The sequence below is a fragment of the Scyliorhinus torazame genome, chromosome 2, assembly GCF_047496885.1.
Source record: "Scyliorhinus torazame isolate Kashiwa2021f chromosome 2, sScyTor2.1, whole genome shotgun sequence".
Lineage (NCBI taxonomy): Eukaryota > Metazoa > Chordata > Chondrichthyes > Carcharhiniformes > Scyliorhinidae > Scyliorhinus > Scyliorhinus torazame.
The window spans coordinates 373,455,739-373,474,248 of record NC_092708.1 but is presented as its reverse complement, the minus strand read 5'-3'; the positions used below and the strand labels follow the sequence as shown (position 1 = coordinate 373,474,248).

At 46.4% G+C, this 18,510-nt stretch overlaps 1 protein-coding gene across 1 annotated transcript in view; it reads right to left on the bottom strand.

The window, feature by feature from the left end:
- LOC140407651 (tandem C2 domains nuclear protein) overlaps window positions 1–18,510 on the bottom strand; it is a 42,170-nt gene that overhangs the window by 20,365 nt on the left and 3,295 nt on the right. Inside the window, exons 2-8 of the mRNA XM_072494989.1 lie at window positions 16,641–16,747; window positions 13,904–14,041; window positions 12,202–12,393; window positions 11,340–11,513; window positions 6,622–6,695; window positions 2,980–3,055; window positions 1,338–1,423 (exon numbers count right to left, since the gene is read on the bottom strand). Coding sequence (XP_072351090.1) covers window positions 1,338–1,423; window positions 2,980–3,055; window positions 6,622–6,695; window positions 11,340–11,513; window positions 12,202–12,393; window positions 13,904–14,041; window positions 16,641–16,747 — 847 coding nt within the window. The remainder of the gene's footprint in view (window positions 1–1,337; window positions 1,424–2,979; window positions 3,056–6,621; window positions 6,696–11,339; window positions 11,514–12,201; window positions 12,394–13,903; window positions 14,042–16,640; window positions 16,748–18,510) is intronic.

Below are 18,510 nucleotides of genomic sequence, written 5' to 3'. Positions count from 1 at the left end.
CCCGTCGCCTCTTCAGAAATCGCCTTCAGAACAAGGTGTAGGAAAGCTTCATATGAACTTGATCTCAGCTAATCGGTCACTGTTATTACTTAGCTGCTGCTATGGTCTATTTCTATATCAAATATCCATTTCAAATCCTCATTAGTATCCATATATTTAGTCATGTAATAGCCTGACATACTAGGCTTACACTAGAGGTACACGACACCAGCCCATGTTCCAACTCTAGACCACAAAGTTACCTGACAAGCAGTTTTCTATATTGCAATGCCCATAAGTTGCCCAAATGTATGGTCATTAACATTGCTGATGAAAAATAGAGAGGGTTTCATGATAACACAGTGGTTAGCACTGCTGCCTCACAGCTCCAGGGTCCCAGGTTCGATTCCGCCTAGGGTCACTGTCTGTGCGGAGTCTGCACATCCTCCCCGTGTGCGTGGGTTTCCTCCGGGTGCTCCTGTTTCCTCCCACAGTCCAAAGATGTGCTGGTTAGGTGGATTTGCCATGATAAATTGCCCTTAAGAGTCCAAAACTGCCCTTAGTGTTGGGTGGGGTTACTGGGTTATGGGGATAGGGTGGAGGTGTGGACCTTGGGTAGGGTGCTCTTTCCAAGAGCCGGTGCAGACTCGATGGGCTGAATGGCCTCCTTCTGCACTGTTAATTCTATGAAAGTAGGGATGGGTTGTGACAGCTATTTAGGGCATTGGTGAGTCCACATCTGGCGTAGTGTGTGCAGTTTTGGGAAGAAAGGGAAAATGTGCCTTATAAGCAGTTTGGAGAAGGTTAATTCGACTGATACCTGGGAAGGGTTATTTTATGAGGAAATGTTGGTCAGGTTGATCCTATGTTCGTTGGAGTTTTGAAGAATGAGAGGTGATCTTCCTGAAGTGTATACAATCCTGAGGGGACTTAACACTGTGGATGCTGGAAGGATGTTTCCCCTTGTGGGAAAGACTCAAACTAGGGGACACAGTTTAACAACAAGTTGTCTCGCATTTAAGAATTTTTATCTCTCAACGAGTCAGTTGTCTGTGGAACTCCCTTCCCAGGGAGAGGTGGAGGTAGGGTCATTGAATATTTTTAAGGCGGAGTTAGATAGATTCTCGACTAACAAGGGAGTCAAAGGTTATCAGGGAAATTCATGAGGTAACAAGGTAATGGAACAACAGATTGGTCTCCCTTTGTGACACTTGCAAAGTAATTTTACAAGAGCAATAGAAACATCAGCAGACCAGCTCTGTCATCGAGAAGATGGGTTCAAAAGCAAAGGGGAAATAAAACAATAGCAATACTGCAAATAATTTCCAGTTTTTCCCAGGCACATAGTTAGGCCTCACCTGTACCACAGTGATCCAGATTTGTTCGACGTCTGGTCTGTAACTCAGTTTCAGATTGAGTTTTCCTAAGTCATCGAAGATTGTATCTGGGGGAGATCATACACTGCTAAATATCGATATCTATAAATCAGTGTACGCTGTAACCAAACAGTTTTCACAGACAAGAAGCTGGTGCGTTCATTTTTTCCCTCTGTGTGGTTTGGTTTCAATGTGCAATAACGGTATTGACCACCCAAAAATAACCACAGGCCCCACATTCTGCCAGATACATTGTGGCACGGGCTGAACACCTATTCTTAAATTTGAGGATTGCAGTGAGATGATTGGTTATTTCTTCAGCTTGGTTGGCCAAGCATTTGTCCTGCTGAAATGATGTGGGATGTGGCACCGCTGGCAAGGGCAGCATTGGTTGCCCATCCCAATTGCCCTTAAAACTGATGGCTCGCCTAGCCATTTCCTAGGCCAGTTGAGAGCCATTACTGTCGATCTGGAGTCACATGTGGACCAGACCAGAGGCGGGAGTGTCCATTTTGCCGGCACCCGGGGGTTTCCCGACACCATGGGGCTGCCCCACAATGGGAAACCCCATTGACCGGCTGGCGTAACGGAGAATCCCGCCCCAGATTTCCTTCCCGAAATGACATTATTTTCATGGCCACCATCACTGAGGTGAGCTTTCAATTTCAGATTCATTATCTTAATTGAATTAATTTAAGTTCCATCAATTGCTGTGGGATTTGAACCCATGTCCCCAGAGCATTGGTCTTGGTCTCTGGATTACAAGTCTAACGACAACACCACTAAAGCCATCCTCTCTTCATCTCCCAATTGGTGACAATTGAGCTCCTATATCAAACGTCCTAGTGAAAGTCACAATTGTATAAAAACTGTGCAACGATTATCATCTTAGATTTCTTAATCCTGGTCGCAATATGTAGCAGACCACAAGATAAGGCTTCATGAATTATTTTAATGATCAGGAGGGATCAGTATTTACGATGCTTGGATCATTTCCATTATGGAGGTCCAAGCTGAGAGATTTTAGTTTGTAATAATAATGCTTTGAGCATACATGACACACACAGTCACTACCACATGGTTCAAACAAACATGTTTTGGGCCCAAAAACAGAAAATACTGGACAATCTCAGTAGGTCTGACAGCATCTGTGGAGAGGTAAGGGAGCTAACGTTTCGAGTCTGGGTGACTCTTTGCCCGTCCAGCTTAGGAAAATTAAGAGCATGTTTCAGTTACTCAAAGTACAGCCTATGGGCACAAGGGCACATAACAGCTACCAGCGGAGCTCTAGGTGGAAAAATAAGTGCTGTGGCTGGAGCTAGGCATTTGTTTGCACAGATAAGGGGTGGTATGTGCGCGTGTGTGTCTGTGTGCACACAGGGACCCACGAGGGAAACAGGTGTCTGAAGTGCAATGGAAAATGTTGGAGAGGGAGGGAGAGAGCGAGAGAGACAGAGAGAGATGCTAACTAATTCAATGCAAGCCCCACTAGGCACCCCGGCAAATCGAGACGCAGAAAGTGAAAGGGTTACATTCCTCAAAACCCGGCATTAGGCTAAACAGCCGTCGATGTTTATTAGAAATGCTCTCTGAAATAGAGAGCGTTTTCAAGGTCGGTACTCACCTATACTGCGTGAGCTTCCGAAGGAATCCATCAAAGAGGATACTGTACTGTTTATACTCGATGTTGAACTAAACCTCTGTGTGCAGGAACAGAAAAAAGACAGGCACAGTTTTAAACCGGGAACAGGAAAAAGGCCATTCAGCTTCTCGATCCTGGAGTGCACAACAATGATTACAGCCTCACCTTCATCGTATGAACTAATGTTTCATGTTTTAATAAACCTTCAGTCAATTGCTTTCAAGATTATTGCTGAAAAAAACAGATGCTCCTGTGCAAATATTGACCAGCAGGAAGCATTTAAGAGAAGAAAAGCAAGATGGTAGGGGTGACGGAGGGACGTACAATGCAACAAGCGACCCATGTCAGGGCATTAAGCCCTGGACTGCAGTCACCAGAGCCTCTCGACTAATCCAACTGAACCTCTTAACTAATTCACCTGATGCCCCTCATAATTTCCTCTCCTCAAGTTGCTCAGAGCGTTGCCCAGGAGATTAATGCTCTATTTTCAAGAAATGTCAGGGTAACTCAGGAATGTTGGCGAGCCTAAATGAGGGGGGTATCTCACTGCTCACTAATTTGACTAAATTTCTCTTGGTTTCAAACTAAAAGGAGAATCCCTGTCATTGTTATTCTGAACAGTCTCTGCTCTTTTTGTGGTGATGCAACTCCTGAACGACATGAGGCAGCTTGCTGAATCATCGTACAGAAACAAGGAAAGGACTCCTCCCTTCCCTTAGATCTTTCCACAAGGCACTGCTGTCTGTTGAAATCTCCTCAAATCATTGCATTTGAAAACATGCTGACAAACATTGGGCACAAATTAACTCAAGCCTCAGCGAAGGAGGAGTGACAGGGGACCACTGTCATATACGAAGGGGAGTGACCTTCTCCTTTGCTGAAAAGTCTTCAATTAGCTTCGGAAAAGTTCACCAAATATTGAAGAGGCAGAAATTCCTGCTACGTGTTGTGGTTACTATCATTTGACTTAACAACCCCAAGGTCGATTCTCCGTGGCAAGTTGCGAAACTCAAATAAATGTGGTAATTGAGGGCCAGAAAAATAACCAATGGGGTTTTCCAAATTGTTCCAAAACCGAGAGGAGGAACCTGCCACCTTTCCCTATGTTACATCACACCGGTACCACTATGTCTATCTGTGGTTAACTCTTCACCCGCACTGTAGTAATCAAGCAAGCCACTCTGTTGAAAGTGTAATAACCACTCTAGCTAACATCATTGTGGGAGCACCCTCACCGAAATCATAGTGCTTCAAACAGGAGGACAGCACCTCTAATAGAGCTAGTCCCGCTACACAAAGCACCCCCACCCGCCCCCGCTCCAATAGCTCTGCTAGATTTGAACTGGGAACATAAAAATGCCTGTGTAGCTCAAAGAATGCAAACTTCCCAACCAGATTGCTGTGGATTGAAAGTTAAAGACATACATTAACTACAGGAGTGCAGCCAACTGTATGCCCATGCACATAATGATTAACCCCACTGTGTTCAATCCAGTGACGTAGGTCAGTCAGAGTACAGCGAAGACAATAGCATCAGACCCACACAGTGGTGGATCACAGAACATGCTGTCCTGTCAGGTTAATGAAAGTTAATGCAGAAAGTCGGATTCTCTGGGCTGGATTCTCCGAAAATGGGACTATGTCCCCCACGCCGACGTAAAATTGTTGATGTTTCACTCTGGAGTTGCCTATAAAAAAGAACAGCCAATTCATTCACCTGCAGGGGGCTAGCAGGGATCCAGAGTGATTCATGCAGCTTTAGTTGTGGATACGGGCCCCCGCACTTCCAATTTTGAGTCCGCGCATGCGCAGGACGGCGGCCTCCAGCAGTCGCGCCAAGCGCCACGGCGGACTCGGACCACGGAGGCTGATGAAGAATGTAGGCCCCCCCCTCGATCGGCTGTGCGCCTGAAGATCTGACCACCCCAATCTATCCCCCAATCGTCGATAAGGCCCCCCCCCCAGTGTCCGATCCCCCCCCGACCCCACCGGGGAGGCCGCGGACTGAGTCTGCAGCCACCATGCGAGCTTCCCGAACGGTGATAGTTGATTAGAACCACGCCGTTGGGAACTCGGCCGATCGGGAGCGGAGGATTGCTGGGGCCTCTGGCAATGGCCCCCCAGCTACGTGGAGTACTCCTCAAACACGCTGATTCTTGGGTCCCGGAGAATTGCCGGACCGGGGCCGGGCCGATTTCGGTGTGAAATTGGATTCTCCACCCCCACTCCAAACGCGATTTCGGCACGGGGCTGCGGAGAATCCAGTCCTCTGTGGGAGCAGCCCCTTTTGGATGGTCGGAACATAGAATTTACAGTGCAGAAGGAGGTCATTCAGCCCATCGAGTCTGCACCGGTCCTTGGAATGGGCATCCTACCTAAGCCCATACCTCCACCCTATACCCACACCTCCACCCTATCCCCGTAACCCCACATGACCTTTTGTTTTGGACACTAAGGGCAATTTAGCATGGCCAATCCACCTAATCTGCACATCTTTGGACTGTGGGAGGAAACCGGAGTACCCGGAGGAAACCCATGCAGACACGGGGAGAACGGGAGGACTCCGCACAGACTCAAGCCGGACTCGAACCTTGGATCCTGGAGCTGTGAAGCAACTGTGCTAACCACTGTGCTACCTTGCTGCCCAGATCATTTTCTGGGTAACATTAGCTGGTGGGTTTTCAATGAACTAGCTCACAGGGGGAGGCCACATGGAGTTCGTACCTGCAGTCAAATGCTGCCATGAGGACAGGGTGAGAGCCAGGGATGCTGAAGTCCACCCAACTGTGTGACTCTGATGTTGTCCCACATTGCCCCGCCTGCCACCATGTTCCATGAGATGGAAAAGATTATGAACAGCACAGATCTTCCCATACACAAGGGCTTGAAAACCCCACAAGAAAAGCATTTCAAATTGTATCAGCCATTCTGTGAAACAGCAGCTGATATTCATGCAGCTGGTATCAAACCACAATACATACAGACCGAATCACGGGGCATAAACAGAGAAAACCTCCTCACTGATCAGCAGTAGGGTGATCGCTGTCTTAGACTTCCCGTGAAGACCATGGGCAGAGCTCAACTGAATACGCACAGATAACAATTTATGCCGCCTCCTCCTCCATAAGTGGAAGGTGAGGGACCACCCAAAGTGCGTTTGTGGGTATAAGTATCAAACCATGGAAATCATTGCCTCAAAGCTCCCTGGTAAGCGCCTGATTCCTTCACTCAGCATTTCAGGAAGCCATCAAGTGGATTGCCATACAAGATGTTCCATTTTAACCTTTTCCCACCATCCGGAACGTATAGTAGCTTTCCCAGACATGGAGTTGGATAGGGGTGGGGGCAAGAACAGGATCAAAAAGTGTGTTAAATTTAAGACGATCTTATGAGCTATTCAAAATTACAAAATGATTTGCTAATTCCAAGAGGTGAGACTATTGTGTAGCAAGAGACGATAGGTAACTGTTTTAAGTTTACAAGATACTGTCTTTACACAAAATAAATTTCTTATACTAAGATTGCAACTTGAGAAGATGCACGCTTATTCCAAAATTATCAATCTCAAGACTCCAATACGGTTGTCTGGGCTGGATACAGAACCCAAATTGATTAGAGACTTACATGATGACTTGTCAGATCGAGCGTAGAGCTGCTTAAGCCTGCACTACTCAATTTTGGGCTCCTCAAATCCCACACTGAAACACAAAGAACACAAAATAAAATAATTATTCCAAAACGACTGTAGACTTTGAAAGCCATGACCCTCGCCATGGGGCTGATTTTTTACTTGCCTGAAATGCCAGAAAGAGCTGGATCAGAAAGTCACAGGGGCCCCACAAGCCATCACTACCCTGCATGCTGCAGATGTTTAACTCCGCAATGTGTGCATAGTAGCACCCATTGGTTCTCTGTCCACTGACAGGATGGGGAAACAGGACAATAATGTCCGTCAGGTTAGCTATGCCTGTGCCACAGTTGCAGGAGGTGAGATTGTCATCCTGGGCAGCGCGGTGGCGTAAGTGGTTCGCACAGTTGCCTCATGGCGCTGAGGTCCCAGGTTCGATCCCGCTCTGGGTCACTGTCCGTGTGGAGTTTGTACATTCTCCCCGTGTTTGCGTGGGTCTCACCCCCACAACCAAAGATGTGCAGGGTAGGTGGATTGGCCACGCTAAATTGCCCCTTAATTGGAAAACGTGAATTGGATACACTAAATTAAAAAAAAAAAAGAGATTGTCATCCTTGGGGTGGGGGCTATACCGGGTGGACTGCTGATTAGCGGTCACATGGGAAAGGAGGAATCAGTGAATGTGGACGAGGATGCAGGACTGGAGTGCCTAATTGCAGGGTTTTACAGGCAGGGATGTTGTATCCAGGAGATAGGTGTAAAGGGTCCTAACCGGGCTATTACTGCCAACAACATCAAAATTCAAAAAGTTGAATCAGAATGATGCTCGCAGACTGATCATGATAATTAAATGTCCAGCCCGCTTCTTGCAAGCAGATTGGTCACCTGTCCCTCATCCCGTTTCTTTCAAAAGTTGGAAGAGGCAAGTTCAAGGTGGTTAATTTCTTACGTTTTAAGCCCTGACCCGCCCACTTTGGGAGCTAAAATTCAGCCGGTTAGGTTTCCTGAAGCAAAGTGCTGCACAATGATTTCCGAATGATCAAAACAAAGTGAAACTCTGTGCTACCTGACTAGCTTTACACCTGGTCATTCAACTGTTAATTGTTGATTCGCACAGATGACATTTTTATGGCCCAGCAACATTGGATGATAAATTGTTGGATTATTCTATGAGCAGATTTAGGCCCCATCCTCAGTGCTATTTGCTCCAAGGTCCATGTATTGGCCCAACAGACCGTCGCGTGATTGGTAATGAAATTGTTTCTCTATCTCCCTCCTCTCTTCCATTCGAAATAGACATTTACCCCAGGTAAATAGTATGAGGAAGTTGTCTGTGCTGCTGCCAACTTGTAACAACAATTATCGGCAAAATTAGTTATGGTTACACCCTCGCAAATGCAAGGAAATAAACAGATTAAAAATAAAACTGCTGATGAATAAGTAGGTTGATCTCACAAACATTGGAATAATAATAAGCTTTTATTGTCACAAGTAGGCTCACATTAACACTGCCATGATGTTACTGTGAAAAGCTCCTAGTCGCCACATTCCGGCGCCTGTTCGGGTACGCTGAGGGAGAATTCAGAATGTCCAATTCACCTAACAAGCACGTCTTTCGGGACTTGTGGAGGAATGCGGAGCACCCGGAGGAAACACACGCAGACACGGGGAGAATGTGCAGACTCCGCACAGACAGTGACCCAAGCCGGGAATCGAACCCGTGGTCCCTGGCGTTGTGAAGCAATAGTGCTAACTACTGTGCCCCATTCTGTGCTCCAATCCATTCCTCTTCTCTAATCTGCTGTGTGTACTCGATGTTGTGTTCTGTGTTGATGGGATGGGCCCTCTTTCGGTTCAGAATTTCTTTCTAATAACTCAGTAGCTTAGCGACTTGTTGAGGCCCCCGGAGGATACTACCAGGGCTGAGAAATAAAAGAGCAGAAATATGAAGTGGCCTTATAAGGTAAAGTCACCACAGTCCCAGATGACCATAGGCTGTTTCCCCTTTGAGGGGGAGAGCTGTCTGGTGGTGATTCATCCTGAGGATCACCACACCCCAGGCGAGGAAGAACCTCAGCCACTATGGGAATTAAACCTGCGCTGCTGGCCTTGCTCTACATCACAAACCTCTGATGTCCAACCAAGTGAGCTAAACCATTCCTCCAAATCTATGGCCTTATATTTGAGTTTGGGAAGGATGTAGGTAGAAGGAAAAACAAGTGAGAGAAATAAAGAGTTACACATTTTCAGAGTATTAGCAAAAGACGAATTTGAGCACAAAATTATTTCCACTCAAAACACAAACGAAACTGATGAGAAATAACACAACAGCAGGATAGGGGGGGTCAGAATTTGGAAGAAAGAAGAAAGCAAAAAGGAGAAAATATAAAAAGAGAAAAGAAAGAAAAGATACGTTTAAGAAGAAAGACTTGCTTTAATAAAGCCCTTTCTCAACCTCAAGGCATCCTGAAAGACTTGATGGTCAAGAGGACTTTTGAAGTGTAATCACTACTGACTGCAGTGTAGGCAAATGCAGCAGCCAACTGGTGCACAGCAAGATCCCACAAAGAGCAGCATGATAAATGACGAGTTCATTTGTTTCAGGCACATTAGTTGGGGAGTGAATATTGGTCAGGACACCAGCGATAACCAACCTGCTCTCCTTCAACTTGTGTCATGGACCTCTTACATCCACTTGAGGGGACAGATGTTAGTTTAAATGCCTTCCCCTCGAAAAAAGGCAAAGAAAAGAATAAACAAGGCTGGAAGGGTACTCTGGAGGAGAATGAATAGGTAAGGGTTGTGGCATTGGACATCAGAATCAGTAGTCAAAGAACTAGAGGCAGTAATTGGAATGGAGCGACATGGGGCGGGATTTTCCAGTCCCCCGGCTGCGCGTTTCTCAGAAGCCCGCCGTTCGCTGGTGGAGGGATTCTCTACTCCCGCTGGTCAATGAGATTTCCCATTGAAGCCTCCTCACGATGCCGGGAAACCCACGGGCGGGGGTGCCCTGTCAGCGGGAACAGAGAATCCCAACGGCTGGAGAATTCCGACCATGATCTCTTAGCTTTGATTGAAACCTGGCTACAATTTGACTGGGACTTTGAAATTAAATATCCCTGAGTGTAACATTATTGAGAGAGATACAGAAAGAATCATAGCTTGGTACAGCACTGAGGAAGGCCAATCACCCATTGTGCTCTTGCCAGAGGGATGGCCTGGTAGATTAAAGGTACATTTACAACAATTGACAGGAAAGTTTGTATCAAAACAAACAACAAACGATTGATAGTGCAGCAGTCTGTCAGTGTCGCATTAGAGTATCAGTTAACATTGTGTGCTTGAATCTCTTGGTCGTAGTGCCATGAGCCAACAATGCATTGTGGCTATCTTAACCACAGCATGGTAGCACACTGGTTAGCACAGTTATTTCACAGCTCCAGGGTCCCAAGTATTGATTCCTGGCTTGGGTCACTGTCTGTGCGGAGTCTGCAGTTCTCCCCGTGTTGTGTGGGTTTCCACCGGGTGTTCTGGTTTCCTCCCACAGTCCAAAGATGTGCAGATTAGGTGAATTGGCCATGATAAATTGCCCTTAGTGGCCACAAAGGTTGGCGGGGTTACTGGGTTACCGGGATAGGTTGGAAGTGTGGGCTTAAATGGGGTGCTCTTTCCAAGGGCTGGTGCAGATCCGATGGCTCCAATGGCCTCCTTCTGCACTGTAAATTCTATGAAATCAGAAATCTATGAAATTACGTTTGTACAGTTTTTTTTGAAATATATAAGTTGGCCAACACATCTGAAATCTGTAATGTGTAAAATGTTTCTCTGGGTGACGACTGGTTTTGGTCAATGGAATGTTGCCTGCAGCAAATGAGTTCCTCATCACACCAGTAACATGATGAATAATAATAAGTCTGGAATTCACCCATATGCCAATTATCTATGACATTAACTTGTTCTTGTGTCAGATGCACTGGGCTTAGCTCCTTAATGGTCAGTTGGCCCAACTAAAGCTTTCACATCACAGGGTTGTGTTGATGTAACAGTGTTGGGGCGATAATTTATTTGTACTTTTTGAACCTACCTTAGGAAATCTCCATGGTTACACCTTTTCCCAGCACTGCAAACCTTTTTTTCGCTGCCTACCGGATCTTATCTTCTATTTCAAATTTTCCAATGGTCTAAAATGTACTCCCATGAACTGATTCCTTATCATTTATTATCTCAACCCAGACTTACTCTTCTGAACACCAGCATTGATATCAACTTTCCTTTCAATTATTTTAATTGTGCCTTTAATCTACAAGGGTTCCCCTCTGGTACCAGCACGATGTTGAATGACCTTCTGTGCTGTGCCAGGCTACAATTCTTTCTGTATCTCTCCTGAAATTGCTGTATTCAGGGGTGTTTCATCTCAGAATCCTGATCAAACTATGGTCAAGTTCCCATCAAGGGTAAGAATTCATATCCCGCCCACCAAACCAAGAAGTACCTCTAGTTCCTTGGCTACTAATTCCAATGCGTTTCCATTCATTAATAAACCCTACATAATTGACCCCTTTCATTCTTCTGGTTCTGCTTAATCTTTCCCTTCTTATCCATTTGTAATCTCCATTATCTGTCCTCAAGGTATGACTTTCCATGCCCCACGTTTTTTAAACTGATTTTATTCCCCACCTTTATTCACTATCGTCATTCTGAAGTCATTTCTTACCTGACCCAGATGGACTGTCTGGCTTCCCCAGAGGTAGGGAATGTCTAGCCTGTCCTGGGGAAATGTGCTGCAACAACATGTAATTAGGATTGTAGATTTCATCGATGTCTTGCATGTGTTGGCGTGGATTGGATAGCTCCAGCTTCCTTTCCACATAATGAGCTCTTGAGAAACCTGTTGTTAAAAGTTGATATCAAGCTATTGAAAAAAGTCAGCAGGTTGAACAGACTGCGTCATTACTTAAAGCATCCATTTGCTTTTGAAAGGTCCCTATCCTTGTCAAATCCTACTTGGTGATTATCCTCTTCTCACTGACTTATATCAATTCCTAATTCTCCAGGACCTCAAATTAAAAACAGTTTGATCCTTGTTTTTCAATGGCTTTCCATGTTGGTCCACCTTCCTCCCATCCCACTCCAAACTCACTATTTCTCTCTCTGACCTCATCCCGGCCACTAATGGCATGGCTTTTAGGCGCCTGGTCCTCATACTGTGAAACTCCACCCATAAACCTCTCCCACGTCTTCTCAATGCCTGACCTCCGAAGAAGTCATACATTCGCGGAACGTGAACTCTGTTTCTCTCTCCACAGTTGCTGCCAGACCTGCTGAGTTTTTTTCCAGCATTATCTCGTTTTATTCTAAGTTTCTCCTTGGGCTTGGCATTCTCCCTCCCCTCCTTACACCTCGGGCAGAGCCTTGGTCCATTGTTCCATGTTATTCTATACGAATGCAAATTTTTCCTCTTCTGGTCATGGTTATATTCAGTGGAAAGATTACAGCCAGAAAGTTAAACTGCAATACACCCAACATTTCAACGAACACCACCAATAATCTGAACAAAGCCCAGGACACTGGCATACCTGGCACGGTGTCTTCATAGTTCCAGTTAATGCTGGGTTGTACATAGGTTCGTTTTAATTTTGGTACCACAAAGGGCACCTCCCTACCATCAGGAGGCAGTTTGGACAGTAAAACATCCTCAGCAAATCGGATCTTCTTCTGGCCAGAACTAGACTCTGGTTGGGAATCTGGACTCACAAGTTCCCTGTCAACTGAGAAGATTTTATTTTATTATTTATTCATGTTCATTTTCGACCGACTGAACTTTAGCCACGACTGCCAAGGCCGCCAAAAGGCTTGACCGACCACTCTAACTGGCAATTCAATTCTTCACTAATCAACAGGTGACTTTAAAGAAAGCAATCTAGCAATCCACAATGGGACGCACAGGAGATTTTAACCGCGAGGTCTCATTTCCCGTCAGCCTCCTCTCAGCGCCGCGGTGAGGTGCAGTGGGGAGGTGTGGCTGATGGTGAGGTACCTACTTGGTTGGCAGGAGCAAGATTTTGGGTAGCAGGAGCGATGCAATGGAATGGCCTACCAGCAGTCTTACAAACGTTTAGGATGGGGTCGGAAGTGCACTGTGGTCAGGAAGGGGGTGGGGGACCCAGGGAAGATGAAGTTCAAGTTTTCCTTATGGGGCATAGAGGAGCAACACTTTTTCTCTTAGCCCACCTGTCAGTATATCTTTTTTAAAGAAATGCTCAACTTTCCTGGGCCCCACTCCCATTTGTTGTCAGATAGGCCTGACAGGGAGGCCCAAGGTTAAAATTGTAGCCTGATCCCAGTGACATCATCAGGCCCAAATTGCAGTTAAAACAGGACTCCTCCGCTCTCTTTCGGGCATTCACTGAGCTGCAATGGCATCCCGATGGATGCGGCCATTTTAAGCGCGGGATTCTCCAGCCGTGTTCACCCGACGACCGGAGAATCCTGCCCGAGGACAATGGATGTTTCCATTCTACGTGGCTCGCCCGTGGCATAGTTGAGGTGGGCGGGTCGGGAGAATCCAGCCCCAACTCTCCACAGGTCTGGATCTGGCTGGCTGGGCGAGATAAAAATTGAATCTTTAACTCTATAACTTTTTGTGATTTCATATATCAAGTGTGCATCTTTTACAAGCTTACAAGTTTCTGCAAAGGATTATGGAATCCGAAACAAGAGTCCTCGAGCTAGTGGCTAAGACATGTCGAAAACAATTGTCCAAATGTCAAATAGTACAGATTCATTATGACATTCAACACCAAACATGGCCACACTGGTCATCCAGATGTTATGGGATAGTGCCCAATTTTTAAAAACACACTAATGCTTGTATTTCTGGAGCATTTTGTAGGAAAAAATTCTGAGGTTTTCAAAGCGTTACCCATTAAGCAATGCTGTCAAATTCACTCCATGGTGATTAAGTGTAACAATTCCATAATCTTCCCAGAGGGATGGATGGTGTGGGATTCACGGCTGTCTTTCAAAGTTGAATTTTAAGCAGAGTAGAGTAACATGGGGACAAATTGCACTCTATTACCTGGCCAATAAAATTCTTGACTTATAATACTTGCTGGAAGTAATGAGGTAGATTTTCAGCCTGAAATTGGATCTACCTCACGAACGACTGCCGATCCACAACACCAGTTGTACACTCAAGTGCAGGTTGCAAATCTACCCCAATTTCATGGTATTGTTGCCACAAAATGAAACTTCACAGGAACTGAACAAGAAACCTACTTTTACTTTGGCTCTCCTCTTTCTCCTTTTTGTCTGAAAACGTCTTCTTGCAGCAGTCCTTCAGAAAGTCTGTGGTGAGCCCCAGAACAACGCTAAGCAATAATCCAAAGCAAACTGGGATAAGCAACCAAAGTGATGCTGAAAGAGATGGGAATTATAAGGTTTAATAGGAATATCAGGTAAATTTCAAAATAGCATTAGCTCAGTGCGGGCTTCCAAACTTTGAGAATGCAAGGAAAAATTTGCAAGGCTTTGGAGGAAGTGAAATGGGAAAAGAGCCGGAGGGAGGAGGGGAGGGGAGGGGAGGGGGGGGGGGGGGGTGGCAATTGGATTGCTCTCGGCGCAGATATGAAAGATTAATTTCCTTCTTCTCTGCTTTGTGACTCTGTACTTGATTGTAATTTCTACAATGTTGCCATCTTTCGAGCTTTTTTATATGCCCACCTCACTCAAGGTTGAAGGTACATGGTGGCCACCAGTACATTAGAAGTATCCAGAAGTAGCAGACACTCCAGAGTAGCGAGTGCTTCCTTGTAATTAACTTAACAACCGTCATTTATGTTCCGTTTATCTGTTTCTGCTTTCAGTTCGAACTAACTGTGGTGAACGGTTACTGTACTACTGTACCCTTGTCATCATGTAAGGTGATGTCCCCTTTAAGACCGGGCTTGGAACCCTGGGGGACACCGCCTCCGGCTCCGCCCACCTGGGAGCCGTATATAAGGGGCCGCTTTGTGGGCGGCACCCAGTTAGCACCTCTCTCGGCACCAGGCTAGCTCTTAGCTTATTAAAACCTTCTTTACCGTTTTACTCTCTAAGCGTCGTTATTGAGGGTACAACACTAACCATCTGCTCTCAGTCTAGTGTTCTCTTCCTTGTTGGGGGAGGGGGGGGGGGCGGGTGGAGGTGGCATTGGCATAAGCAAACACTAGTTAGACTAACATCTGTACTGGGGTAAGGATATCTGGCCACACTTTAGAGTATGCTATCACTTGTTGTTAAGTGTGGAAATATTAAATGGAAGAGCATTTGAAGATCAGCCACGATCGCCTTTGAATGGTGGAGTGGCTTTGAGGGGTTGAATTGCCTACACCTACTCCTAGCCCTTATGAATTTGGAAATGATATGGCATGCCTCACAAATCTGTTGGAATTTTTTGAGGATGGATCCTTGCATGGGTTTTCAAAATGCATATTAGAATGTTAAACTTTCATGGAATTATTGGCAAATTAGCTTACTGGACCGTAATCTGGTTCAGCATTAATCATAGAACCACAGAATTCCTTCAGTGCAGAAGGAGGCCATTCGGCCCATTGAGTCTGCACCAACCCTCTACAAGAACACCCTACCCAGGTCCTCGTCCCTTCTACGGCCCTATCTCCATATCCTCACCGAACCTGCACATCTTTGAACATGAAGGAGCAATTTATCATGGCCAATCCACCTGACTTGCACATCCTTGGACTGTGGGAGGAAACCGGAACATCCGGAAGAAACTCACGCAGACATGGGGAGAATATGCAAACTCTAAACAGTCACACTAGGACAGAATTGAACCCAGGTCCCTGGCGCTTTGAGGCAGCAGTGCTTACAACTGTGACAGAAAGAGCATACATTTATATTATGCCTGTCACATGGCCCACATGTGTCACCAATGGAGTGCTTCTGACGTGCAATCACTGTTGTGAAGTGTGGCTATTTGACTGCTGATTCATGCCCAGAAAGTGAAGTAAACAAAAGAGTTGATAGAAACATCACTGCAGGATAGTGGGGCAGTGGTATGGTATGGCTCTGTTCGACTTCACCTGCTTTTCATGAGCCATTCATCATTTTCTTTGGGCTGGATTTTCCGATTCTGCGGCTATGTCCGCAGGATCCTTCTGGTCTTACAACCAAAAAGTTGGCGTCGCCCCCGCACCGAAGCTCCGCCCGGTGGGGGCTAGCAGCCACGCCACATTTATCTGCCAATACGGACGCAGGATGGCCGGGTCCGTGTCCACGCATGCGCACGGCGGGGCTGTGCCGTACAACATAGTGCTGGCCGCTTGCGTATCTGGTCTGCCAAAAACTGTCCCGCTGTAACCCCCCTGGTGACCCCCGGACCCCCCCCCACCAGACCCCTCAACCCCCGCCAAAGCCCTCCCTGCCAGCGGAACGTGACTGCGGTGGCGTTGGAAAAAGTCCGCAGCCGCCATGTCAGGTTCACGAAAGTTGAGAGGACACATGTCCCTCGCCGTCGGGAAATCGGTCCATCATGGACGGAGCATCAGCGGAGGGCCACAGGTGATGTCCTAAGGCCGTCCCAACGGTGTGTGGCATACTCCTCGAGTACGCCATTTTTGAGGGGGCGGAGCATGAGAAAAAATGGCACCGTCCCCGATTGCAGCGTAAAAATGGATTCTCCGGCCGATCGCCGAATGCGACTTCTGCGTCGGCAATTGGAGAATCCCGCCCAAAGCCTTTTGGTAAGGTGATACGTTTCAAGAACACTATCCGCATTCAATTACAACTTTAAACTTCAGTGTTAGTCGAAAGGAAATATAACAATATGTACAAAATTATCAATCTGATTTCATTCATTTTGGACACTGCCGCAATTGAAAGTTTTGCAGCATTATAGATAAGCTCATCAATGTCCAATGGGCATTTTTACCTGGGTTAGGGTTAGGGTTAGGGCCAGCATAGCATAGCAGGCCAGCTAACATAAGAAATGTATGCCAAGAAAATGATACTTTACAGTTTTCCATTACCAAAAGAATCAGGTATCTAAAGAAGATTTTGTTGTGGTTGTTCGCCAAAACCTTTAGCCAATGTGAGGTGGTCATCAGTAAGGCAAATCCAATACTAAGACACCAGAATGGTATTTAATTGAAAATCAATACAAGCTCTATAGATCTCATATTGATTATTCGTAAATCTGCACTTGCAATTTAGTGGAACGATGTTGGCACATAGTTCGGAGTGTCAGGAGTGAGTGAGAAATTACTACATAGGGGATGGGGAGATGAGCGATATGGAGAAACCTGCTCCCTGGAGATTAACTTTTTACAGTTCCAGTTAGAACAATGATCTGGAGAAAGAACAGATGATGGGGTGATTTCAATTTTCATTATTTTACTTCAATACATTTGCTGTAAAGGACATTTATATGTAGACCATTCTATTCTTGTGCAAAAGGGTTTTTGGGTGCAGCAAAATACCAGAAGACCAGAGTTCTCACATCAACTCTCCTATTATTAGTATAACAGAAAGGGTCACTGTATCAGGCAAGGAATAAAGATAGTGATCACCAGTTTCCTAAAAAGTAAAGGGACACAGGATCAACAAATGGCAGGTTCGACTTTCTGGACGGAATCTTACCAAAAAACAGCAAAGTATCAGTTCCAGTGAGAAAAATGGTGCAAATCCCGCTGATGGGAATTTTGACGTCTTTGCCAAAAAAAGCGAGTGGGTGTGGTTTGGGCTGTCACTCTGGCAGGGCGGGGCCTCTTAGAGCCAGAAACTGGCTCCAAACAGACAAGCATTGTTGTCTAATGGCCCCCTGCCTACATCACGGAGGTCTCAGGGCTCTCGCCCCACCACCCACTAAACATCTATCGCTGGCACTGCCCCCCCCATGCCCTGACATTCATTACCAGCATCCACCCCCCTCAATGTCCAGTCTCACTCCTGCCCACCACACATATATGCACCAAAGCCCACCCCCCACCCCAATGGGGCTCACACAAGGGACTCATATGGGCACTACCCCTCGAACAGGTTGGCACTCCAATATTGCCAACCTGGCTATATCTACCTCTTACACCCCCAGAGATATCCCCTCGACTGCCTCATGCCTGGCCAAACCTGTTGCAAATGACCCCAGCATGGTGGCACAATGGTTAGCACTGCCTCATGACGCTGAGGACCCAGGTTCGACCCCGGCCCCGGGTCACTGTCCGTGTGGAGTTTGCACATTCTCCCCGTGTCTGCGTCGGTCTCACCCCCCCCCCCCCCCCGCCCCCCCCCACAACCCAAAGATGTGCAGGCTAGGTGGATTGGCCACGCTAAATTGCCCCTGAAGGAGCAGCACGGTGGTGCAGTGGGTTAGCCCTGCTGCCTCAGGTTCGACCCCGGCTGTGGGTCACTGTCCGTGTGGAGTTTGCACATTCTCCCCGTGTTTGTGTGGGTTTCGCCCCCACAACCCAAAGAGGTGCAGGGTAGGTGGATTGGCCATGCTAAATTGCTCCTTAATTGGAAAAAATGAATTGGGTACTCTAAATTTATTTAAAAATTAATAAATAAATTGCCCCTGAATAGGATATAAAAGGAATTGGGTACTCTAAATTTAATTTTAAAAAGTAAATAACGCCAGCGTGATGTCGCACTGGCACCCGTTGAGTATTCTGAAAGGGGGGGGGGAAACAGGTCTGGAGAGATAGCTCGCTAATGATATGCCAATGTATCAAAATTAAATTCCTGGGCTCCTGCGATGCGATTTGCACTACTCCACTGGAGGGGGGGGGGGGCGGGGGGGGGGGGGGGGGGGGGGGGTGGGGGGGGAGGAGACTTAAAATTACCCCCCCTCTAATTCACTGCAGAAAGATTGACATTCAATCTTTCCTATT